We start from the raw sequence: 27,111 nt of genomic DNA on the forward strand, positions 1-27,111 counted from the left end.
GGGGAGGTATGTGGTGTAGTTACCACTATGTCAGCTAGGGGGCGCTGTGTGGGTGTCCCAGGACGGGTGTACAGGCACATTCAGTGTGGTAACAGGAGCAGGGTCCTAAATGACCATTATGGGTCTCAAGGTGGGTGGCCTTGGGATGCAGGCTCCAGGGTGTATTGATCAGCAGAGGTACTGCTGATCTTTCTGTTACACTGTGTCAGGGAAACCTGTGTGTGTCTATACAACCTTTAGTGATGTCATAGCCATGTGATCACCTGTGGGTGTGGTTACAGGGCTATGTAATTGAGGTGTTTGGCACATGTGAGAGAGTGTGGAGGGAGTCTGTCTGAGTGTGGACAGACTTCCATGTGTCCAGGTGGGACACTACAGAGAGTGTATATGGGGAGGACTACAGCTCCCAGCATGTGCTGAGACTCTCAGTCCGAGTCTGAAGCCACGGACATTTCTGTTCCTTTGCCTGAAGTGAAGGTTACATTTCAGTGTTATGCTGTCTATGGTTTATGGAGCAAATAAACCTTATGAACTTTGGGAAGAACCTGCCTCATGATTGTCTCCCGCTGCACCTGAGCGAGTCACATCCCTACAAAATATATATATATATATATATATATATATACACACACTCACTGGCCACTTTATTAGGTACACCTGTCCAACTGTGTGTTAAGACTTAATTTCTAATCAGCCAATCACATGGCGGCAACTCAGTGCATTTAGGCATGTAGACATGGTCAAGACAATCTCCTGCAGTTCAAACCGAGCATCAGTATGGGGAAGAAAGGTGATTTGAGTGCCTTTGAACGTGGCATGATTGTTGGTGCCAGAAGGGCTGGTCTGAGAATTTCAGAAACTGCTGATCTACTGGGATTTTCACGCACAACCATCTCTAGGGTTTACAGAGAATGGTCCGAAAAAGAAAAAAAATCCAGTGAGCGGCAGTTCTGTGGCCGGAAATGCCATGTTGATGCCAGAGGTCAGAGGAGAATGGGCAGACTGGTTCGAGCTGATAGAAAGGCAACAGTGACTCAAATTGCCACCCGTTACAACCAAGGTAGGCAGAAGAGCATCTCTGAACGCACAGTGCGTCGAACTTTGAGGCAGATGGGCTACAGCAGCAGAAGACCACACTGGGTACCACTCCTCTCAGCTAAGAACAGGAAACTGAGGCTACAATTTGCACAAGCTCATCGAAATTGGACAGTAGAAGATTGGAAAAACGTTGCCTGGTCTGATGAGTCTCGATTTCTGCTGCGACATTCGGATGGTAGGGTCAGAATTTGGCGTAAACAACATGAAAGCATGGATCCATCCTGCCTTGTATCAACGGTTCAGGCTGGTGGTGGTGGTGTCATGGTGTGGGGAATTTTTTCTGGGCACTCTTTGGGCCCCTTGGTACCAATTGAGCATCGTTGCAACGCCACAGCCTACCTGAGTATTGTTGCTGACCATGTCCATCCCTTTATGACCACAATGTACCCAACATCTGATGGCTACTTTCAGCAGGATAATGCGCCATGTCATAAAGCTCGAATCATCTCAGATTGGTTTCTTGAACATGACAATGAGTTCACTGTACTCAAATGGCCTCCTCAGTCACCAGATCTCAATCCAATAGAGCATCTTTGGGATGTGGTGGAACGGGAGATTCGCATCAGGGATGTGCAGCCGACAAATCTGCGCCAACTGTGTGATGCCATCATGTCAATATGGTCCAAAATCTCTGAGGAATGCTTCCAGCACCTTGTTGAATCTCTGCCACGAAGAATTGAGGCAGTTCTGAAGGCAAAAGGGGGTCCAACCCCTTACTAGCATGGTGTACCTAATAAAGTGGCCAGTGAGTGTATATACAGTGCCTACAAGTAGTATTCAACCCCCTGCAGATTTAGCAGGTTTGATAAGATGCAAATAAGTTAGAGCCTTCAAACTTCACACAAGAGCAGGATTTATTAACAGATGCATAAATCTTACAAACCAAAAAGTTATGTTGCTCAGTTAAATTTTAATAAATTTTAAACATACAAGTGTGGGTCAATTATTATTCAACCCCTAGGTTTAATATTTTGTGGAATAACCCTTGTTTGCAATTACAGCTAATAATCGTCTTTTATAAGACCTGATCAGGCCGGCACAGGTCTCTGGAGTTATCTTGGCCCACTCCTCCATGCAGATCTTCTCCAAGTTATCTAGGTTCTTTGGGTGTCTCATGTGGACTTTAATCTTGAGCTCCTTCCACAAGTTTTCAATTGGGTTAAGGTCAGGAGACTGACTAGGCCACTCCAACACCTTGATTTTTTGCCTCTTGAACCAGGCCTTGGTTTTGTTGGCTGTGTGCTTTGGGTCGTTGTCTTGTTGGAAGATGAAATGACGACCCATCTTAAGATCCTTGATGGAGGAGCGGAGGTTCTTGGCCAAAATCTCCAGGTAGGCCGTGCTATCCATCTTCCAATGGATGCGGACCAGATGGCCAGGCCCCTTGGCTGAGAAACAGCCCCACAGCATGATGCTGCCACCACCATGCTTGACTGTAGGGATGGTATTCTTGGGGTCGTATGCAGTGCCATCCAGTCTCCAAACGTCATGTGTGTGGTTGGCACCAAAGATCTCGATCTTGGTCTCATCAGACCAGAGAACCTTGAACCAGTCTGTCTCAGAGTCCTCCAAGTGATCATGAGCAAACTGTAGACGAGCCTTGACATGACGCTTTGAAAGTAAAGGTACCTTACGGGCTCGTCTGGAACGGAGACCATTGCGGTGGAGTACGTTACTTATGGTATTGACTGAAACCAATGTCCCCACTGCCATGAGATCTTCCCGGAGCTCCTTCCTTGTTGTCCTTGGGTTAGCCTTGACTCTTCGGACAAGCCTGGCCTCGGCACGGGAGGAAACTTTCAAAGGCTGTCCAGGCCGTGGAAGGCTAACAGTAGTTCCATAAGCCTTCCACTTCCGGATGATGCTCCCAACAGTGGAGACAGGTAGGCCCAACTCCTTGGAAAGGGTTTTGTACCCCTTGCCAGCCTTGTGACCCTCCACGATCTTGTCTCTGATGGCCTTGGAATGCTCCTTTGTCTTTCCCATGTTGACCATGTATGAGTGCTGCTCACAAGTTTGGGGAGGGTCTTAAATAGTCAGAAAAGGCTGGAAAAAGAGATAATTAATCCAAACATGTGAAGCTCATTGTTCTTTGTGCCTGAAATACTTCTTAATACTTTAGGGGAACCAAACAGAATTCTGGTGGTTTGAGGGGTTGAATAATAAATGACCCTCTGAATAAACTTTTCACAATTTAAAAAATAATTAAACAAAGAAATAACATTCTTTTTTGCTGCAGTGCATTTCACACTTCCAGGCTGATCTACAGTCCAAATGTCACAATGCCAAGTTAATTCCGAATGTGTAAACCTGCTAAATCTGCAGGGGGTTGAATACTACTTGTAGGCACTGTATATGTGTGTATATATATATATATATATATATATATATATATATATATATATATATATTAATTTAGGGTGTTTTGGGGGAAGAGTTTAATTGGGGGGGAGGGAAAGTTTTGTTGATTGGTTTACAATACAATTTTAAGGTTATACCATGATACAATACAGGTATGATTGTAACAATGTCTTGAAAATGGATGGATTTACAGTGCTATGTAATACAAGAATGTAATATGTATTGCTGGCAAATTGTGATTGTCACAATAAAAATGGTTTTGATTAAAAAAAAAAAAGTTAATTTCAGTTCTTCAATAAAAAAAGTGAAACTCATATTATACAGAGTCATTACAGAGTGATCTATTTCAAGTGTTTATTTCTGTTAATGTTGATGATTATGGCTTACAGCCAATGAAAACCCAAAAGACATTATCTCAGTATATTAGAATACTTTATAACACCAGCTTGAAAAATTGATTTTAAAATCAAATGTTGGCCAGCTGAAATGTATGTTCAGTAAATGCACTTGAGAGACACCAGTCCCAACAATGCAGGCGAGCTGAAGGCTGCCATCAACACCTCAGCATGCCACGCCACACTGATGCAGTAATTGATGCAAAAGGAGCCCTGACCAAGTAATGAGTTATAAAATTCTGTGACACGCATGGTTTCAATGTGATCACTGCACCCCTAAATGAATTCATTGAGAGGTGTAGTTCCTAAATGGGGTCACTTATAGGGGGGTAGTTCTGCTCTTCTGGCACCTCAGGGGCTCTCCAAGTGGGTTAAAGCATCTGCAAACCATAAGAGTAAAATCTGCCGTTCCTTGCCTTCTGAGCTTTACACTGTGCCTGAAAAATATTTCCCGATTACATGTAGGGTATTGGCACACTCAGGAAGAAATGGACCTCAGTTTGTTGTAAAAAAAAATTCCTATTAGCCCATAGAAAAATTAAAAACATGGGGCTAAAACAACATTTTAATGGTAAGAATTTAATTTATTCTTTCTTCACCGCTCAGTGGTATAAAATTCTTTGAGGCACATGTTTTGTTAATATAATCACTGCACCCCCCTAGACGAATTCATTGGGGAGCGTAGTTTGTTAAATTAGTTCAAATATAGGGGGATTCTGTTGTTCTGGCACCTCAGGGGCTCTACCAATGTGACATGGCACCTACAAACCATTCCAGCAAAATATGAACTCCAATATGGCGCCTCTTCCCCTACATATGGGGTATCGACGTACTCAAGAGAAATTACACAACAACTTCTGGGTTCCAATTTCTTCTTTTACTCTTGGTAAAAATAAATTTGGGGCGAAAGGATAATTTTTGTTGAAAAAAAATATGATTTTTTATTTTCACGGTTCTACGTTATAAACTTCTGTGAAGCACTTGGGGGGTTCAAAGTGCTCACCAAACATCTAAATAAGTTCCTTGGGGAAGTCTAGTTTCCAAAATGGGGTCATTTGTGGGGGGTTTTCACTGTTTAGGCACATCAGGGGCTCTCCAAGCATGACATGGCGTCCGATCTCAATTCCAGCCAATTTTGTGTTGAAAAACTCAAACGGCGCTTCTTCCCTTCCGAGCTCTGCCGTGCGCCCAAACAGTGGTTTACCTGCACATATGGGCTATCAGCGTACTCAGGACAAATTGCACAACAACTTTTGGGGTGCAATTTCTCCTGTTATCCTTGGTAAAAAAAAAAAAAAAAAAAAATTGGATCGGAAATAATTTTTTTGGGAAAAAAAGTTAAAATGTTCATTCCAAAAATTCCTGTGAAGCACCTGAAAGGTTAAGAAACTTCTTGAATGTGGTTTTGAGTACCATCAGGGGTGCAGTTTTTAGAATGGTGCAACTTTTGGGTATTTTCTATCATATAGACCCCTGTCAAAGTGGCTTCAAATGTGATGCGGTCCCTAAAAAAATAAAAAAAAGTGTTCTAAAAATGAGAAATTGCTGTTTAAATTTTAACCCTTATAACTTTCTAACAAAAAAAATTTTTTTTCCCCAAAATTGTGCTGATGTACAGTAGACATGTGGGAAATGTTACTTAAGAAATTTGTGTGAAATATCTCTGTGATTTAAGCGCATAAAAATTCAAAGTTGGGAAAACTGCAAAAATTTTCACCAAATTTCTGTTTTTTTCACAAATAAACAGAAGTCATATCAAAGAAATATTACCACTAACATGAAGTACAATATGTCACGAAAAGACAAGGTCAGAATCACTGGGATCCATGGAAGCGTTCCAGAGTTATTACCTCATAAAGGGACAGTGGTCAGAATTGTAAAAATTGGCCTGGTCATTAACGTGCAAACCACCCTTGGGGGGTATAGGGGTTAACTTGAGCCCCAAACCATTGGCTTTCTTTTTGCTGGTTATTTATTTTATGTTTTATTTTACAAATGAGTTACACAGATACTGCTGAATACAACTCCCATCATTATCTCCTGGTTGCGCCGACCTCAGCACGAGCAGGAAGCAATGATGGGAGCTGTGTTCAGGAGCCGGCCAGGAGTGGGAACAGAGGGAACTGTACTGCTCCTACTCAGGTGCTGGCACCCGTCACTCTGATGACACACCAATGTCATCCTTGTGTCATCAGAGTGCACATGTGCAGTATGCATTTTGTCCATGCTAGGCAAAAAAAATAAAAACTGACATGTCTGCAGGTTTTTCACACAGACACATGATCAGTGTTAGAAAAAAAAAAATTGACATGTGGCAACCACCACTGAATACAACAGGTGTGCCTGTCTGCATTTGCAGTCCTTAAAAAAATGGACCGCATATGGACACAAAAACGGAGGGCCTAATTTGGAAAGGAGCTGGAGCTGTTTTGCCTTGAGGACTGGGTAAAAATCCCAGTGGCAAGATGTGGAAAGCTAAGAAACTTTTCCAAAGAGACTTTGGCAGCTGCAATTGCTGCAAAAGGAGGCTCTCCAATGTACTGACTTTAGGGGGGTGAATAGTTCAGACAAAATAACTGAGTAAGTCAGTTTGCATATTTGTTGTTTGCGTCACATTAAAAATAATCCAAATGTTCACAGTTGTTGGCATATTCTTTACATGAACTGATGCAAACCTTCAAAAAAAGATAAAAATAAAATTGTAGGTTGTGAGGTAGCAAAACATTAGACATGCCAGGGGGGGGGTAAATACTTCCACATGCCACTGTATATGCATATATACACACACGTACATGAATACATATGCTTATTCACATGATTCTCTCCAAAAAGTTATGTACCTGCTGCAGAAAGCTGCAATACGGTCCACGCTAGTCACATCCACTTCTTCATCTTCCGCTGCATCTCCACCTGGATGTTAGGAAGCGGATATTATCACAATTTGGAATCGACTTCGTACACATATTTACAGTGTCATTTACCATTCATACCAGGATAGTTATTTCTGTAACCTTTAAAGATGAAGCTATTGGGGACACAGCAATTATTTATATTGTTTCTATCACTTTGTGTTATACCCCCTGTAGCTTGGGAATAGTTGTATTTTTTAATCCCTTCATTTAATTTAAAAAAAAAAAAAAAAAAAAAAAAAAAAGTGTTGCTTTAAAATCACCATATTTTTAGTGCAAGAACTTTTGTTTGTTTTTTCTTGAAGATTATTGTTTCCAACTTTAGAATACAGTTCATTATGGGCTAGGAAATGCCAATTATACATACTTTTCTTATACTGTATCTTTTTTTACATAATTTTATAAAGTCAAAATCAGGTTGATGTTTTCCCCACTTTTTTTTTCCAGCTTAGTTCCACTAAAGTACTGTAACATGCAATCACTTCATCACTCTGCAATACTTCAGCACTGCATGCTTACACACATGTAAAAGCTGGATTATGCCTGTAAGTGATGCTGACAAACATCCTATTAGGGCTTATACTCACATTTGAGAAACTCGCTTGAGTCTTGCACGTCAATACCCGGCACTCGGATCGGAGGTTTCAGCTGCATAGAAATACATGCAGCCACACGCTTGGCTCCCGAGTGCCGGCGGCAGTGCCGGGTATGGACGCGTGAGACTCGTCCAAGTTTCTCGAATGTGAGTATGAGCTCTTAGGCTTAGACTCTGTCGCCCACTAACATGGCAGACCTGGCAAGCATTCAGAGTTCCAAAGCATAGGTGCCTTGTTACAACTTGTGATGACATTTCAGGGGCTTAGTAAGGAGAAAAACCCCTTCCATTGTCATTCATTTAGATGCAGCAGTTACGAACAAATGCGAGATTAAAGAAAGGACTAGGATCAAAGCCATCTTCGTTACTGGGTGTTGCATTAGTTTTCTTTCAATCACGCGCTTATACCAGTCTGTAGCCATATGAGGGATCAATTTTCATTGGGAATAGTTAGATTTGAAAATAAATAATTGGGATCAAAGTAATCTTTGATCCTGGGCATTGTAGCAAGGGTTATGCTGTTGATTACTGCCACCTTCTGCAATGGACTCAGCTCCTGTCCAATCTTTAAGGCATACTGTGACATCGTTTGTGGGAAAAATGGTACATCCTTTAAACCAAAGTGGTTAACTCATGCACCTCAAACATATTCAGGGAACTATGAAGACTACAAGTGATCAAACGCAAAAATGGAGGTAGGATTATGGGCTCTGACTTTGCTCAGTATGCTCCACTTAAGCCCTGCCAGAACCCTACATGCAGTATACACAATGAGATCAGCTCCATTTTAGCGGCTTCCTTTTCCATTCAGATAAAAAAAAAGCATTACTTAGCAAAATCCCTTTCTCATTGAATATATTAAAAGACATGGATTTGTGGATACGCCTTTCCACTCGGAGGCTCAATACTAGGTGAAAAGAAGTGTTGCATCCACCTGATGGGCTATATTCTCTTCCCAGACACTAAGGAACTTCGGTTAAAGCCAAAAGCATTAGGAGTGCAATAAAAAAAAAAAAAAAGGCAAAAATTTTAGAACAAAAACATAGCTAGGAATCAACATGACCTTAACTCAGAGTATGGAAGAAAACATTAGGTACGAGCAGCCAGAACTGATAACGGGAAAGAAGAAACAGGAATAGGGTGGGAGCGGACTACTCCAGTACATTCAACGAGAAAAGAATCCTACGGCAAATACAAAAATCTGTTTTGCTTCTGAATAGCAATGAGGCACAAAGGGCCACAAGACATTCCAGGGCATTCCCAATGGGTAGGAAAAAAAAGTAATGGCTAACCATGTGGCTTGCCTAACTGACAGTGGCCTGAACCCCTTTCCGCCCCAAGATGGCATCGGCAGAAGCCATAGAGTGAATTACATACGACCAAGGTGTAGCTGACATGGAGACCTGAGAATCACAATCCTGCTTGCCTGGCCTTCCAGGAGGCCCCTTAGGCACTTGCAGAATGCATGGTTAACTGAAAGGGCCGAGCTCTGTCCTTGGTCTTGTAAGCTCCCACAATAGCTAACCTGATCCATGATACGTGGCCCATGAGGGATCACAAAAAGATAGAAAGACAGAAGACTTCCGAAACAGAAGATGGGATCTAATGGCTCTGACCAGGTCCAGATGATGGAGGGAACACTCCTGACGATGAAGGGGAAATGGGCAAAAGGAGAGGATGATGAGGTAATCATTGATTTAGAAGGCACAGACCACCTCAGAAATGAAGGATGGAATGGGACGTAAATCATTGTTCCGATAGGGATTAAAGAAGGAAGCCTTTCGAGAAAGGGCTCAGACACTCTGCAAATGCAAGTGATAGCCACCAGAAATGTCACCTTCCATGAAAGGAACAATGGGTAAATGCTCTGGAGAGGCTCAAAGAAGATCCCTGAAGAGCAGACAAAACAATATTGGAGGTCTCAAGAACCCATGGAATGACTAAGGAAGAGCTTAATGAGCCACGCCCTGAAGAAGGTAATAACGCGACATGAAAGCCTGCATAAGCTAAATGACTATGGAAGGGGCAGATATCTGTACCTTCTGGGAGGTGAAGCTAAGGCCTACATCTGGATCAGACTAAAGGAAAGAACGAATCCTAGAAATGGAGAAAGCAATGGGATGGAAGTCCCTGTGTTCACAACAGCAAAAGTAGAACCTTTAGAGACAGTGGTAAACTGTGACACAGTGCAGCTTATGAACCAACAGCATGGTGGAGAAAGATGGCCCAGGGGGAATAAAATGGAGGGAAACCCCTTGTGCACAATCGTAACTCAAGCTTATATGAAAGTGTAAGAGGGAGAACAGGGACCATATAATTGCAGAATTATGCTCACATGTGAAAGTCTGACACCAGTAGACTCACCCCTTCTGTCGCCTAGCATGGATCGTGAGGAAACCAAAACATCACTGCAGCCATCAGTAGTGGCAGACGAGTGACCAGCAGCAAAATGTCATCTGGGGAGATTTACACTACTGGGAAGTACACAGTGCATCCTACCGGGAGGGTTACGCTAAGGTGGGAGATGTGCAGCAGACACGATACAGGCTGTGTATGTCTCCTACAAACACTGGGCTAAAATGAAACTGCAGATGGAGGAGAGCATATAGCTCAGGATCACCATACCCTCACGGCAGGAGGAAATCCTGTTTTAGCTTAGCAGGTCAGATGTTTTGTCAGTTATCCTTTTCAAACACTGGTCCATGGGTTGTTAAACATAACAGTTTACACACATGCATTCATTTATATTGCTGTACCATTAGCTTTAATTAATCTATTAAATGGCGATTTTTTTTTTTTTTTTTTAATTGAACCCTGGGTTGAGCACTGGATACATCCTTTTCTACTTTCTTTGGGATCAGCCGTCTCCTCCATTCCGTGCACCACCTAGCTCATCAGACCGCTGAATCGTGACAGCATGAACGCGACTCCCCAGTGTAAGTGTGTGGTCATGTAATCACATGTAGGCGATTTGCATACTTATGGTGACAAGACGTGTCCAGCTTCTCTCAATGGGAGACATTTGACAAAAGCCAGGAGTCTAGTTGGCGTACATGCAGTCACGTGACAAGCTGCTCACACCAGGAATACCTGGAAATCATGATAGCATGTGGTAAGCACGCTGTCACATGGAGTGGCTGCTGACTTTTCTCCCAAACCTGGACAACCCCTTTAGTCATTGTCACCCATTACCAGTTTGTTCAGGTTCACTCTTATCTTCGTCTTCAATATCAAACTCGGATTCCCGCTCCTCATACTCCACATTCTCATCTAACTCCTTGAAGTCTGGAGCAAAAGCGCTCCAGTTCTCCTACAGAAAAAAACAGCAGGGAAATAAAGGTCAAGAAACACAAATACTGAGCACATCTACCTACACAATCATCGCCTAGCTGAAAATGCAGAGAACCAATCCCCTAACCGATGCTAGTGAGAAAAAGGCGGAATCCACTGGACAGATACATTGAAACAGACTGACAGTCTATACACAATGCATGGCAGGACATTATTCCCATAGCCTTTGTCCTGAGACTCCTGACTCTCTTCTGATGAAGCTCACCTGTGTCTGCATGTCTAATAACTGCATACCATGAGCTCAGGATCTTAAAGCTTCGCCATTAGAGTCACACCACTAATGCGGTCACTTTCCTTAATGGGAAGGTTCAACCATGAATAAAACCACATCATTATGCTATAAAATGATGTGTGCAATTTTCTAATGCTTTGTTCACATTTTGTCAGAGTCCTACAAAGGAAGTACACAATGAAAGTAATCCCTTGATGAATACTACGAACAATGTCATAAATCGCCCATTTACATTTTGCGGTGGCCCATAAAAAAAAAAAAAAAAAAATATCCACTGCACCAAAAGTTAGGGGGGGGGGGGGAATAAATAAATTTGAAAATACAACATAGGCCATCGGGATAATGAGGCCTACACCCTTGTTCAGCCTCAGGCCCCACAAACAGCCAGGGACCTGAAAATCTACATTGATATATGCTCAGAGCTGAGGGTTTGTTACACTGTATGACTATAGGTACCGTAGTTATCTGTGAAAAACACAACAGCAAAGAAGTCTCCTCTGTCCTGCACACCACACCGTTTTATCTCAGTTACATTAATATCTTAGCACAAAACAGTGAAATCTTACAGAAAAAACTTTGGGCAGAAGGGTCTAATTTAAGTAATACAGTATATTTAATGCGGTTTTCCAGGAATGTCTGCAGCCACTCTGTGTGACTGCAGATTGGTGAATACTCTATTGATGAGACTGAGCAGTCACGTGACCTCAAGAATGCGATGTGCATACTCCCGGCCACATTAAGACCAGATGCGAGTTCAATTCACTAGTACTGAGAGAGGCCACATATAACCAGTCAGAAGGTGGCTAGTAGCATGCATATCACATCCTTGTAGTCACAAGTTGCTCGGTCTCGCGTCTGCACCAGAGAACTCTCACAGTGCGTGCCGCGCACAATAAGAGGATTTAAAAGTCTGCAGTCACTCAGATAGACCATAAGTTTGTGACAAACCTGGACCAACCACCACTTTCAAGGGTTGCCCACCTTTTGGGACAATTGTTCTTCTTCTTTAAATGCATGCAATAGGGGCTCAAAAGCATTTTTTCCTATTGGTTTTCATTAACACTTTGCACAGTTTGCCTCCTACAGCCGCGGTATTACACGGTCTATTGCAGAATGGGTTAACGGGGTCGGCCAAATCTTTATTTTATGGTCCATAACTCATTTTGTAATCATAGAGACCAGTTAATACAGAGACTATAGGAGGCAAACAGCACAAAATTTTTAATGAAAGACAATTGCAAAAATTACTTTCAATCTCAACTGCATGCATTTAAGAAAGAAAATAAATAGTGTCCCCAAAGGTGGACAACCCCATTAACCAATTACATTTTGTCATTATTTGAACAGACGGCAAAATAGAGGCACCTTAATGTTTCTATTAATTCTCAGCTGGTATTACAACACATACCACTTGGTTTTGTGCCCATATGGAAACTACACCACTTGAAATTGATGCAATGATTGGTCGGACCGGATGCCACTGGGGGAGGGAGAAATAAAAAAAAAAAAAAAAGAAAGAAGATTGACCAGACGTAGTGACAAATTATCTGAGGTGACGACATTTATTCACAGGCAATTCTACAAATAGAAACTTACAGCAACATCGAGTAACAGTTCACCACGCGTCCCATGCAGAATTTTCACCAGGTTTCCAATGCTCTTCTCCCAAATATAGAGCGCATGTTGCCTTGCAGAACCTGCCACAATGTACTCGCCATCCCCAGAAAAGCAACACTTCTTCCAGGGAGTCCTAAGAGAGAACAAACAAAAAACATCACTTAGCTACAATGATACTAAGTCACCAAGTCATTAGCACCACAAGTCTCTTCAGAATTCTACATTTGTGTTTGGAGCCTGTCGTATTTTTCGGAGCAGAACTACAGAATGATATGATAAGCAGATGTGGATAAAGCCTTTCATGGGTCATCCAATGAGTCCTAGTGTTGAAGAGGGAGTTTCTGTGAAACATATAGAGAGAGTAGGGGTTTTCAGCCCTTGCATGTTTCAGATAAATACCTGTTCACTAAATCTTGAAGTTTCTGCATGGGTTCAGGCTCCCCATCCCTGCCACATGTCAATATCTCCCGTCCATCATATACCCTAATGATTCTGTCGGCCGTGTTTATCAAAAAACAGCTAAAAGAAAGAAAAAAAGACTAATGTACTGTCACCCAAAATGACACATGAGTTCATAAAGGACTCAGGCAGTTCCACTCACCTGCCCTTGCGAGCAAATTCTATGGATTTGATTGCAGTTGTATTACTGGTCCCAGTTGTAACCCGGAAAGATGCTACCAGCGCCTGAGTGATTGTTTTCAACACTAAGATCTGGGAAGAATAAAGCAAAACAGGTCTGGGGAGCTGTGCTGCTTCTGTTTTTCTCCTAGCATAAAACATATACTAGCTCTTACTTTTCCCTTGGCATTGCCTGTATAGATATAGTCCCCTCGCCGATCAAACGATGCAACTACATTAAGGTCGGAGTCATCATCCACTGGTAACACTACGTGACTGGAGTCTGACAGTGTTAGCATGACAGGTGCAGACTTCATGGGGCACACCAGGACTTTGTCTCTGGAGAGAAACACACATGTATATAAAGAAAGCAGTAGCATTTCTAAAAATCCATTGTACACTCATCCACCATTTGCAGATATAATTTATGATGTAGCAAAACATATCCTAAAAACATGCTCTTTAAGTCGTAAGAGGAATATGCATTATTGCAAAGGTGACTGTGTATGGAGGGGGCTCAAGAGCTGCTCTCTCGCCACATGTGGTAGATGCCGGCTAGGTTATAAAGCCGACATCGGACTGTTAGCAGCTGAGCACTAATCGCTGATGTCAAGCATTTGTATGCAGCTGTCATTCTCTGATGAAAGTTTAAATGGCACAGTTGCCAATTCTCGTGTGCACTGGCTCCCATCGTCACCTCCCCTCGCCACTATGCAATCGCAAGGGACTGATGACTTGCCATTGCAGCCGGAGCATGAAGAAGGAGGCCCCTCTCACTGCCATCTCAGACCTCCTGTGACAGACTAATAGTTTTATTCTGTAGGTTGAAGGACTGTGACTATACAATAGCCATAGAGAACTATTCATGTAGTGCTTTTGATAGGATTAGCATACATCGTTTAATCCCTTGTAATTACAAATCTAGTGTGGTGGTGATGTTCAAGAAATCCATCTTCACATCAGATATTCACTTTTTTGCTTTTATGCTACAGAACAAAAATGTGTGTTGGCTAGCACATCCTCCACAGGATAAAGTTCTACATTTTAAGACAAGTCCTATATCATGGTAATCACTGACTGGGTGGATCAGGGAAATGTTGCAGATACAATGTATCTCGACCTCAGCAAAGCATTTGATATAGTATCTTATACTATCGTTATTGAAAAAAAATTACCAAGTATGGGATTGACAAGGCTACGGTTAGCTGGATTCATAACTGGCTCTGTGATTGTACTCAAAGAGAGGTGATAAATGATTGCACATTCAATTGGAAGATGTTTCAAGTGGGGTACCCCTAGGCTCTGTCCTGGCACCAGTGATGTTCAATATTTTTTATAACTGAACTAGATAAGAGAACTGAAGGTAACCTAATCAAATTTGCAGACAATGCATAGCTAGGAGGGATAGCTAACACTAGAGAAGACAGAGAAAGGATTCAGAAGGATCTAGAATAAGCTTCAACAAGGGGCAGCAACTAATTGAATGGTATTTAACAGGGAGAAATAAAAGTTTCTACAACTGGACAAGAAAAATGAAAATGACATCTACAGAATGGGAGGAATATAACTAAGCAACAGCACATGTGAAAAAGACTTGGAAATACTAACCGATCACAGACTGCACATGAGTCAACACTGTGATGCAACAGTAAAAAAGACAAACAGTTCTGGGATATATTAAGAGAAGCATACAGTCTAGATCATGTGAAGTAATCATCCCCCTCTACTCCTCCTTGGTCAGACCTCATCTGGAATACTGTGTCCATTTCTGGGCAGCACATTTAAAAAAAAAAAAAAAAAAAAAAAAAAGACGACATTGAAAATCTGGAGCAAGTTCAGAGAAGAGCTACCAGGATGGTGAGCGGACTGCAAAGTATGTCCTGCGAGGAACGGTTAAAAGATCTTGGAATATTTAGCTTGAAAAAAAAAAAAGAAGGCCAAGTCGAGACTTAATAGCTGTCTACAAATATCTGAAGGGATGGTCAGTGTAGAGGAATCATCCTCATTGGCACATGGAAAAATGAGAAGTAATGAAATGAAACTGAAAGGGAGAAGATACAGATTAGGCTAGTTTCACACTTGCTTTTTTTTGCAGCGCGTTTTTCCCGCAAAAAAACGCATTGAAAAAACGCATACAAAAGCATACAACTGCTGCGTTTTTTTCAAGCATTTTTATGAGCATGCATGAAAAAAACGCAGCGTTTTTATGCGTTTGTATGCGTTTTTAGTGCGTTTTTACCGCGTTTGCGTTTTTTTCCAACATTGGATGTCCCCTCACACTTACCCAAACCATGACTTTACTAACCCTAACCCTGACCCTAACCCTAACCCTAAACCTTAACCAAATCATACTTAACCCTAACCCAAACCCTAACTAACCCTAACCCTGACCCTAACCCTAACCCTGACCCTTAACCAAACCATACTTAACCCTAATCCTGACCCTAACCCTGACCCTAACCCTTAACAAAACCATACTTGACCCTGACCCTAACCCTAACCCTGACCCTGACCCTAACCATACTTGACCCTAACCCTAACCCTGACCAACCCTAACCCTGACCCTTAACCAAACCATACTTAACCCTAACCCTGACCCTAACCCTGACCCTAACCCTGACCCTTAACCAAACCATACTTAACCCTAATCCTGACCCTAACCCTGACCCTAACCCTTAACAAAACCATACTTAACCCTAACCCTGACCCTAACCCTAACCCTGACCCTAACCCTTAACCAAACCATACTTAACCCTAATCCTGACCCTAACCCTGACCCTAACCCTTAACCAAACCATACTTAACCCTAACCCTGACCCAAACCCCAACCCTAACCCTGACCCTGACCCTAACCCTAAACCCCCTTAACTAACCCTAACTCTAACCCAAACCCCTAAATTCCATGGTTAAAAAAAAAAAACGCATATGCAAAAAAACGCATACATGAGCATGCCAGTGCGCACATATGCGCATCCATAGGCTATAATGGCCATTTTTAGCGCAAAACGTGCGCATATGTGCGCATGCGCTTTTTTGCAGGGCCAAAAAATGCAACATGCTGCGTCTGGAAAATACCAACGCACACCCCAAAAAAACGCAGCGCATGAAAATCGCATACATGCGCTTACAAGCGCGCAGGTATGCGCACCCATGTTAAATATAGGGGAAAAACGCATGCGCACATATGCGTTTTTTTCCAGCGCTAAAAAACGCAAATGTGAAACCAGCCTTAGATGTTAGAAAAAAACTTTTTGACAGCGAGAATGATCAATTATTGGAACAGGCTGCAACGAGAGGTGGTTTCTCCTTCAATGGAAGTCTTCTTCAAACAGAGGCTGGACAGACATCTGTTTGAGATGGTATAGTGAATCCTGCATGGAGCAGGGGGATGGACACTAGGGTGACCGCAAAAAATCGATGTCGGAATTTTGTCCGTCTGGACCCCACAAAACGATTCCCCTTTCCAGATATTGAGAGAGCCAAAATTTGAGCTCGATCAAACGACGTTAACCCGTGCCGCTCGTCGCTCAAAGTTTGAAAAAATCCAAATTGAGGTATTTTAAGATTTAGGTATTTTGCATAGTCTGTTAGACTATAAAGAATGTGACAACAACATTGCAGAAATAGCCCTGACCAAATTTTCGAACCATTTGTGGTATTTGAATGCAGAGTTGGTGGGATTATCGTTTTTTGATCCCACCATTACAGACAATGAAAAGTTGTTAACAAATGAACCATCAGAGCACGCTAGGGTTGTAAATCCAAAAGTTAGGAAAGAAAAATTAAAAGAGGTAGGAAGTAACAGACTTTAACGACCTTCTGACAAAAGATGAAGAACAAAAGCAATATGTCCTGCAAGTTGTAAGCAAATGCCGAGCATTATATTCTGACGTTTCAAAAACTACTTTAACAAAAGCTCTAGAATAGATTAGATAACTTTGTAAAATTATCAACTCATGTAGGTTAGCGTGCTCTGATGGTTCATCTGTGCTACTGAGCAATTTATTAGCCATTAACAACTTTTCATTGTCTGTAATGGTGGGATCAAAAAACGATAATCCCACCAACTCTGCATTCAAATACAACAAATAGTTCGAAAATTTGGTCAGGGCTATTTCTGCAATGTTGTTGTCACATTCTTTATAGTCTAACAGACTATGCAAAATACCTAAATCTTAAAATACCTCAATTTGGATTTTTTCAAACTTTGAGCGACGAGCGGCACGGGTTAACGTCGTTTGATCGAGCTCAAATTTTGTCTCTCTCAATATCTGGAAAGGGGAATCGTTTTGTGGGGTCCAGACGAACAAGATTCTGACATTTTTTCCCCCCCATATGAGATCCGGTCACCCTAATGGACACGATGACCCCAGAAGTTTCTTCCAACCTTAACATCCTATAATTGTATGGTTTGCTAGATCAAATCCAATGGTTACCGTGGCCTTAACCCCTTACTGCCCTGTGGCATACACTTACAGCACTGAGGCCAAAATGCACTGGAGAACAAAGATGGCAGAGGGGATCGGAAGCTGAACCTGCTCCATTAGAAGTGTGTGTCAGCTGTAGATTGAATAAACATGTTGCAAACATGACTGACTGGTTCAAAGTATAAAACACTACAAACAAAATGGAATGTGTGTTAAATTGTGCAATCACGACACTAAGCAGAATGCTGGGCTCACATGTAAAGAATTTTCTGTGTTTTTTGGACAGGTACAATCCAACATAAAGTACATTACAAGGCAATTAGATGAGATTTTACTAACATTTCCCTACTTTATTAGAATCTCTGGAGAACCCATAGCAAAAACCATGTGTAACATGCGGATTTTGAGGAGGAATCTCTTAGATTTTGCAGCGACATCCGTAACAAAATTGTATCTAAAGGAGATCTGAGTTAATCAGTTAACAAATATGACAAACCCATGCTAATTAGGTGCTTTCCAAACCAACCCCATTACCCATTCATAACCATAAAAGGGAAAAAAAATGTATGTCTTTCAAAGGGAATCGGTCACCAGACTTTTGCTTTGTAACCTGAGAGTAGCATGATGTAGGGGGTGAGACCCTGATTCCAGCAATGTATCACTATATGCTGTTATTTTGATAAAATCATTGCTTTGTCTGCTGCAGATCTAGCTGTGCTCAGAATGCTGAGCTCTGTATAACCCCGCCCCCCTCTCACATCACTGATTAGCAGCTTTCTGTAAATGCACAGAAAGTTCCCAATCAGCGCTGGGGAAGGTGTTACACCGAGCAAGACTACTACATGACATGTGACAACTAGTCCTCTAGTGACAATCTCCTGCTGATAAAGTGTTGATTTAAGTGAAATTACAACAAGCAGCAGAGTAAGGGTACCGTTACACATAGCGATGCACCAGCGATCCCGACAACGATATGGATCGCTGGTGCATCGCTAAGTGGTCGCTAGTGAGCTGCCACACAGGCAGATCTCACCAGCGACATCGCAGGGGTCGCTACTTACCTGTCAGACGCGGCGATCCTAACGTCCTCCCGCCCGCGTCCACGCGTCGCTCGTCGTCACAGCAGGAAGCGCCGCAGGAAGCTGACGACGAGAAATGGTCCAGGACCTTCTCGCGAGACCAGCGATAACCAGCGGGGGAGCCGGTCGGAGGTAAGTATCACACGTAGCGATATCGCTAGCAATATCGCTGCTACGTCACAAAATCGGTGACTTTACAGCGATATTGCTAGCGATATCGCAGTGTGTAATGGGGGCTTAAGTTAAGTGACTTTCCTGGAAATGAGATCACCCCTAGATCACATAGCAAAAACCTGGTGATAGATTCCTTTTAAGAAAAGCATGTTACTTACTGATCCCGTGGGTGAAACTGAACTTTGAGAATAGGGGAAGGGAATCTAAACCGCTGGTCACAGTCTCCAGAGAGGACATCCCACAAGGATACGATGTTATCAGTGGAAGCACTCACAAGCTTATGGCCATCTCTACTCCAGCTGAAAGGAGAAAGCAGACATGGATGCACTTACATAGGTTTCTCAAACGCCCATCCTCTATTATAGAGAAGAATGGTGGACACAAGCCTTATGAACTGTTCAGGATCCCAGCTGCCCGGCCCCATGGTAGGACTTCTATATTTTCAGCTTACTTTGCACTACAAACTTTGTTGCTGATACTTAAAGAGGTTTCCTGGGATTAGAGAAAATCTCAGTTTGTGTATAAAAAAAAAAAAAAAAAATAAAAAAATAAAAAAAATAAAATAAGAATCTTACTGCTTTTAAGATTACAGGCAATTACTCATCACTGCGCATTCAAACAAATCCTTGCTTCATGTGCAAGGCTAGCATATGAAAAATCATTGCAATGGATGTGTATTTTAAGAGGTTTTCTAGTACTTATATTGACCGGAAGGCTGCAGCCCATTACATTGCCGGTGGACAAAGTGCTCGTAACGGAGGAGCAGAGCCGGTCTGCGAGGCAAGTATGCCTTTTTTTTCTTTTCTTCCCCATTTTCTAGGCACATAAGGGACATTGATAAGGAGATGAACAGTAGTGGGAATCCCCTTTATATAACTGCTAGTATATGACAAGCGGTTGACAAGTAGTGGGAATTCCCTTTAATATACAGTCATATGTTTAAGTTTGGGCACCCCTATTAATGTTAACCTTTTTTCTTTATAACAAGTTTGGTTTTTGCAACAGCTATTTCAGTTTCATATATCTAATAACTGATGGACTCAGTTATATTTCTGGATTCAAATGAGGTTTATTGTACTAACAGAAAACGTGCAATCTGCATTTAAACAAAATTTGACCGGTGCAAAAGTATGGGCACCCTTAGCATTTTCTTGATTTGAACACTCCTAACTACTTTTTACTGACTTCCTGAAGCACTAAATTGGTTTTGTAACCTCATAGCCAGGTGTATCAAATCATGAGAAAAGGTATTTAAGGTGGCCACTTGCAAGTAGTTCTCCTATTTGATTCTCCTATGAAGAGTGGCATCATGGGCTCCTCAAAACAACTCTCAAATGATCTGAAAAAAAAGATTATTCAACATAGCTTTTCGGGGGAAGGATACAAAAAGTTGTCTCAGAGATTTAACCTGTCAGTTTCCACTGTGAGGAACATAGTAAGGAAATGGAAGAACACAGGTACAGTTCTTGTTAAGCTCAGAAGTGGCAGGCCAAGAAAAATATCAGAAAGGCAGAGGAGAAGAATGGTGAGAACAGTCAAGGACAATCCACAGACCACCTCCAAAGACCTGCAGCATCATCTTGCTGCAGATGGTGTCACTGTGCATCAGTCAACAATACAGCGCACTTTGCACAAGGAGAAGCTGTATGGGAGAGTGATGCGAAAGAAGCCGTTTCTGCAAGCACGCCACAAACAGAGTCGCCTGAGGTATGCAAAAGCACATTTGGACAAGCCAGTTACATTTTGGAAGAAGGTCCTGTGGACTGATGAAACAAAGATTGAGTTGTTTGGTCATACAAAAAAGCGTTATGCATGGAGGCTAAAAAACACAGCATTCCAAGAAAAACACTTGCTACCCACAGTAAAATTTGGTGGAGGTTCCATCATGCTTTGGGGCTGTGTGGCCAATGCCGGCATCGGGAATCTTGTTAAAGCTGAGGGTCGCATGGATTCAACTCAGTATCAGCAGATTCTTGACAATAATGTGCAAGAATCAGTGAGGAAGTTGAAGTTACGCAGGGGATGGATATTTCAGCAAGACAATGATCCAAAACACCGCTCCAAATCTACTCAGGCATTCATGCAGAGGAACAATTACAATGTTCTGGAATGATGATTTGAAGCGGGCTGTCCATGCTCGGCGACCATCAAACTTAACTGAACTGGACTTGTTTTGTAAGGCCGGTTTCACATTTGCGCTTCAGGGCGCAGCGACGGCCTGCGCACGGCCGCCGCTAAGCCCCGCCTCTGGCGGTAGCTCCGCCTCCGGGCGCATGACGCTGCATGTGTCCCCTATCTTTATCACTGAGGACGCAGGCCGTGCGCAGTATGCGTTTGGCGGAGCCTGCGTCCTTTTGATGGTGCGCCGACCAGCGCCAAACGCAACCTGTTGCAATTTGGTTGTGCATGCAGCGTCATGCGCCCGGAGGCGGAGCTACCGCCGGAGGCGCGGCAGGGGGCGGGGCTTAGCGGCGGCTGTGCGCAGGCCGTCTCTGCGCCCTGAAGCGCAAATGTGAAACCGGCCTAAACAGGAATGGTCACAAATACCTTCATCCAGGATCCAGGAACTCATTAATAGCTACAGGAAGCGACTAGAGGCTGTTATTTTTACGAAAGTAGGATCTACGAAATATTAATGTCACTTATGTTGTGCCCATACTTTTGCACCGGTCAAATTTTGTTTATATGCAGATTGCACATTTTCTGTTAGTACAATAAACCTCATTTGAATCCAGAAATATAACTGAGTTCATCAGTTATTAGATATATGAAACTGAAATAGCTGTTGCAAAAAACAAAATTGTTATAAAGAAAAAAGGTTAACATTAATAGGGGTGCCCAAACTTTAACATATGACTAACTGTTAGTATATATTTTGGCTCTTATTTCAATGCATGCAATAGATGCTAACATCCTGTTATAACAGTAGACAGTACTTCACTACTGCCCACCCTGTCAGCACAGACAGGGAAAAAAAAAAAAAAAAAAATTACATGAGATAATTTACATGATTTACACCATCATATTTTCTGCCCTTTCATAAAAAAACAAAAACAAAAAAAAACAAAAAAAAACACACTCACCAAAGAGAGCACACTGGATGAATATGTGCACTTAAAATCTTAGCAATGCCCCTTGTTAGAAAGTCCCAGATGACAATACGGCCATCATTGCAGCCCACAGCAAGCAGCGTTCCCCACCTGTTAAACGTACAGGTGAGGGCCATACTGATGCAATCCAACGTGCCATCTGCTTCCTACAACACAAAAGCACAATCACTACATGTATACATGCAAGGCAAAGTCATTCTAAGTACCAGAAGATGTCCAAAAGCACTGGTTAAACCCCTCAAACTTGTTTAAACAGGGTGGTCTACCCCTGAATTTTGTTTCATCCAGGAACATACGACTGGAATAAATCCTGTTTCAACATTACAGATGTGACCACTGTAGCCAATCACAGCAGTGACTGACTGCAGCAGTAAGGTAGGCAGAACAAGCAAAACCAGTGGGGAGCGTGGGCATCATCGGTAAAGGTAAGCAAGGGAAATGAGAAGGGGAGTATACGTTCAAAGTTTTATTTTTTACTGTTGGGAGGATTTCAGCAAAAAAAATCTCAGCGGTGGACACCCCTTTAAGAACATGGACTAGAAGATTGTGCAGAATAGTAAAGTTTGACACAAAGCAAACAAAGCAAAGAGGCTGTCTGGACATGTAATATTTGATGTCTTCAGGAAAGGTCATCAGTAGGGGGTCACCAAAAGCCACTACCCCCCGCCAACACCCAATCATCTGTTATCACTGGAGATGGGCGGACACCTAGATGTTCGGGTTCGACTGAACAGTTACAAAAAGTTTAGGTTCAGGTACCAGAACAGTACCTGAATCCGGACCCCATTCACTTGAATGGGGAGCCCGAACATCCAGTGTTTGCCACGCTGTCATGTGCATGACAGCGCGGCAAACACTGCTTCTGATCGGCGGTAAAATCACCGCCATCAGTGAGAGAGCCGCGGTTTCCACACTTAAAAGCCAGCATGTGTGCGCGCACGGTGTCAGCTGATGGGACTACTGCTCCCATGAGCCGACACCTGCTGCCGTTAGTAGCAGTGAGAGCATGAGCGGCGGATGGGAGTATTCATCAGCCAGCACCTGCGCTGCAAATAATTAAAAAAAAAAAAAACGACAGCGTGGGTTCGCATGTATTTTTGATAACCAGGCAAAAAACTCACAGCTGGAGCCTGCAACACTCAGCTGTCAACATCAGCAATGCTGATTATCAAGAACAGAGGGGTCCCACGCCGTCGTATTTTTTAAATATTTAAATAACTAATTTAACCCCCTACTGCCATTGGACGGAATAGTATGTCCAATGGCAGTACCCCCGCTTTGATGTGGGCTCCGGCGGTGAGCCTGCATCGAAGCCGGGACATGTCAGCTGTTTTGAACAGCTGACATGTGCCCGCAATAGGCGCGGGTGGAATCGCGATCCACCCACACCTATTTAGTTAAATGCCGTTGTCAAACTGACATCGGGCTGGAAATACGCGCACCGCTGACCCAGTCACGTGATCGGTTCGTCTGCATAACAACTAGAGGTCTCCTTGTCAGATTGCTCTGAGCGCCACCCTGTGGTCGGCGCTCATAGCAATGCAGTAATTTTGCTACTTAGAGGCGATCTGAGCATCGCCTCTATGTAGCAGAGCTGTTCAAGCTATGGAAACGTCTAGCCTCTCATGGAGGCTATTGAAGCATGCCAAAAGTGAAAGAAAAAAAAGTTTTAAAAAAATATTTAAAAAAAATAAATAAAATTATAAAAATATAAAATCACCTCCCTTTCGCCCCATTCAAAATTAAAAGAAATAAATAAAAATCAAAAACATACACATATTTGGTATCGCCGTGTTCAGAATCAGCCGATCAATAAAAAAAAATGGTTTAACTTGATCGCTAAAGGGCATAGTGAGAAAAAATAAATAAATAAAAATGCCCGAATTACGCTTTTTTGGTCACCGCGACATTGCATTAAAATGCAATAACAGACGATCAAAAGATTGTATCTGCACAAAAGTGGTATCATTAAAAATGTTCGCTGGAAGCACAAAAAAATAATCCTTCACCCAACCCAGGATCACGAAAAATGGAGACGCCATGGGACTCGGAAAATTGCAAAATTTATTTATTTTTTTTAATGCAAACTTTGGAATTTTTTTTTCATCACTTAGATAAAAAAAAAAGCACCTAGACATGTTTGGTGTTTATGAACTCGTAATGACCTGGAGAATCATAATGGCAGGTAAGTTTTAGCATTTAGTGAACCTAGCAAAAAAAGCCAAACAAAAGTGCGGGATAGAACTTTTTTTTGCAATTTCACCACACTTGGAATTTTTTTCCCGTTTTTAAGAACATGACATGCTAACACCAATGATGTCGTTTAAAAGTACAACTCGCCCCGCAAAAAAAAATAACCCCTGACATGGCCATATTGACTGAAAAATAAAAAAGTTATGGCTTTAGAAAAAAGGGCAGCGAAAAACGATGAGCGCCCGGGAGTTAAGGGGTTAAAAAAATGGTGTGGGGTGCCACCCCATTTTGAACAACCAGCCAAGCTAAAGCAGTCAGATGGGGGCTGGTAAGGGGCCATGGATACTGGGTTCCCAGCCTAAAAAGAGCAGCCTGCAGCTGCCCAGAAAAGACAACCATTAGATGCATCAATTCTGGCGCTTTGCCCAGCTCTTCCCACTTGCCCTGTAGCGGTGACAAGTGGGGTTCATATTTGTGGGGTTGATGTCACCTTTGTATTGTCAGGTGACATCAAACTAGTTCCCTGGATCAACGCAATATTAACCCCTTCATGACCCAGCCTACTTTGACCTTAATGACCTGGCCATTTTGGCAATTCTGACCAGTGTCCCTTTATGAGGTAATAACTCAGGAACGCTTCAATGTATCCTAGCGATTCTTGATTTTTTCTTGTGACATATTGGGCTTCATGTTAGTGGTAAATTTAGGTCGATGTTTGCATTTATGTGAAAAAAACAGAAATTTGGCGAAAATTTCGCAATTTTCACATTTTGAATTTTTATTCCGTTAAACCAGAGTTATGGGACACAAAATAGTTAATAAATAACAATTCCCACATGTCTACTTTACATCAGCACAATTTTGTTGACCAGCGATTTCTCATTTTTACAACAAAATTTACAAATCCATTTTTTTTTTTTTTTTTTTTTTTTTTTTAGGGACCACCTCACATTTGAAGTCACTTTGAGGGGTCTATATGGCAGAAAATACCCAAAAGTGACACCATTCTAAAAACAAGGGCTGTGGAGTCGGAGTCAGTATAAAATGGACCGACACCGAAAATACATAATAAATTGGGTACAGTAGTTCAATGCAGAATGTGCTGAATATTTTTTCATAGGAATTTGGGAAAGTTATGAAATGTCCTATAAATGGCTGTTATATTCCTGATCTAAGGCTACATTCACACACAGCGTTTTTCCTGCGTTTTTTGAGGATACGTTTTTCAGTTGCAAAAACAGATCAGCTTTTTAAAAAACCGCATCACCTGAAAGGTTTTTGAGCTCATAGATAATGTTTTCAATAGCAAAAGCAGATTGGAAATCTGCTCTATCTATATATCCATTTATCCATATCTCTCTATCCATATCGTATCTGTACGAAAAAGAATGAAAACCGGGTAGTACACAGACTAACACTCCTTTTTTTTAGCACCAGTCAAGTACACCTCATAGCTGCCCAAAAGGACGCCCAGGACAGGCATTGCTCATTTTCAGTTAACACATCAACATCAATTGATAGTTGGAATAAATAGACTGCATTCATCACCACCACATCTTCTTAAGGTGCAGGCTTGATTTTCAAGTGTACGGGTGTGCAGTATGAGGTTCTGTAGCAGCTGAGGTGTGCAATATGAGATTCTGCGGAACAGTATGAGGTTCTGCCCCCCCCCCCAGGTTTGATCCTGGCTACGCCCATGGTGTGAATGTAGCCTGAGGATCTAGGATTCGTCTTAGCTGAGATAAGTCATAGTGTTATATATATTTTATATACACATACATATACACACACACACACACAGTACAGACCAAAAGTTTGGACACACCTCATTCAAAGAGTTTTCTTTATTTTAATTTCTATGAAAATTGTAGATTCAGTCTGAAGTCATCAAAACTATGAATTAGCACATGTGGAATTATATAATTAACAAAAAAGTGTGAAAACTGAAAATATGTCTTATATTCTAGGTTCTTCAAAGTAGCCACCTTTTGCTTGATTACTGCTTTGCACACTCTTAGCATTCTCTAGATGAGCTTGGAGAGTCCCTGAGTGCCTAAACATTGGAGCTCCCCCACAAGTGACCCCATTTTGGAAACTAGACCCCACAAGGAACTTATCTAGATGTGTGGTGACCACTTTGAACCCACAAGTGCTTCACAGAAGTTTATAACGCAGAGCAGTGAAAATAAAAAATCATTTTTTTTCCTCAAAAATGATATTTTAGCCCGCTATTTTTTATTTTCACAAGGCTAACAGGAGAAATTGGACCACAAAAGTTGCTATGCAATTTGTCCTGAGTACACTGGTACCCCATATGTGGGGGGGAATCACTGTTTGGGCGCATGGGAGAGCTCAGAAGGGAATGAGCGCGATTTAGAAATGCAGACTGATGGAATGTTCTGCGGGCATCATGTTGCGTTTGCAGAGTCCCTGATGTGCCTAAACAGTAGAAACCCCCCACAAGTGACCCCATTTTTGGAAACTAGACCTGCCAAGGAGCTTATCTAGATGTGTAGTGAGCACTTTGAACCGCCAAGTGCTTCACAGAAATTTATAAACCCAGAGCCATGAAAATAAAAAAATAATTTTTTTTCCTCAAAAATGATTTTTTAGCCCGCTATTTTTTATTTTCACAAGAGTAACAGGATAAATTGGACCCCTAAAGTTGTTGTTCAGTTTATCCTGAGTACGCTGGTACCCCGTATGGGGGGGGGGGGGGGGGGGACCACTGTTTGGGCGCACGGCAGGGCTCAGAAGGGGAGGAGCGCCATTTGACTCTTTGAATGGAAAATTAGCTCCAATCGTTAGCGGACACCATGTCATGTTTGGAGAGGCCCTGTCTGCATACACTTTGGAGCTCCTCCACAAGTGACCCCATTTTAGAAACTAGACCCCCTAAGAAACTTCTCTATATGCATAGTGAGCACTTTGAACCCCCAGGTGCTTTACAGA

At 42.2% G+C, this 27,111-nt stretch overlaps 1 protein-coding gene across 2 annotated transcripts in view; it reads right to left on the reverse strand.

Annotated features, from left to right (window-relative positions):
* The window catches only part of RBBP5 (RB binding protein 5, histone lysine methyltransferase complex subunit), a 58,867-nt gene that overhangs the window by 14,011 nt on the left and 17,745 nt on the right, over nucleotides 1–27,111 (reverse strand). For both annotated transcript variants that reach the window (XM_073587194.1, XM_073587195.1), the window contains exons 3-11: nucleotides 21,940–22,112; nucleotides 19,015–19,155; nucleotides 13,353–13,515; nucleotides 13,160–13,269; nucleotides 12,958–13,077; nucleotides 12,538–12,691; nucleotides 12,350–12,421; nucleotides 10,551–10,668; nucleotides 6,695–6,764 (exon numbers count right to left, since the gene is read on the reverse strand). In XM_073587194.1, the coding sequence (XP_073443295.1) occupies nucleotides 6,695–6,764; nucleotides 10,551–10,668; nucleotides 12,350–12,421; nucleotides 12,538–12,691; nucleotides 12,958–13,077; nucleotides 13,160–13,269; nucleotides 13,353–13,515; nucleotides 19,015–19,155; nucleotides 21,940–22,112 (1,121 nt within the window). The remainder of the gene's footprint in view (nucleotides 1–6,694; nucleotides 6,765–10,550; nucleotides 10,669–12,349; nucleotides 12,422–12,537; nucleotides 12,692–12,957; nucleotides 13,078–13,159; nucleotides 13,270–13,352; nucleotides 13,516–19,014; nucleotides 19,156–21,939; nucleotides 22,113–27,111) is intronic.

The sequence above is a fragment of the Dendrobates tinctorius genome, unplaced genomic scaffold (assembly GCF_039654945.1).
Source record: "Dendrobates tinctorius isolate UK_male_01 unplaced genomic scaffold, ASM3965494v1 ptg000098l, whole genome shotgun sequence".
NCBI classification, from domain to species: Eukaryota; Metazoa; Chordata; class Amphibia; order Anura; family Dendrobatidae; genus Dendrobates; species Dendrobates tinctorius.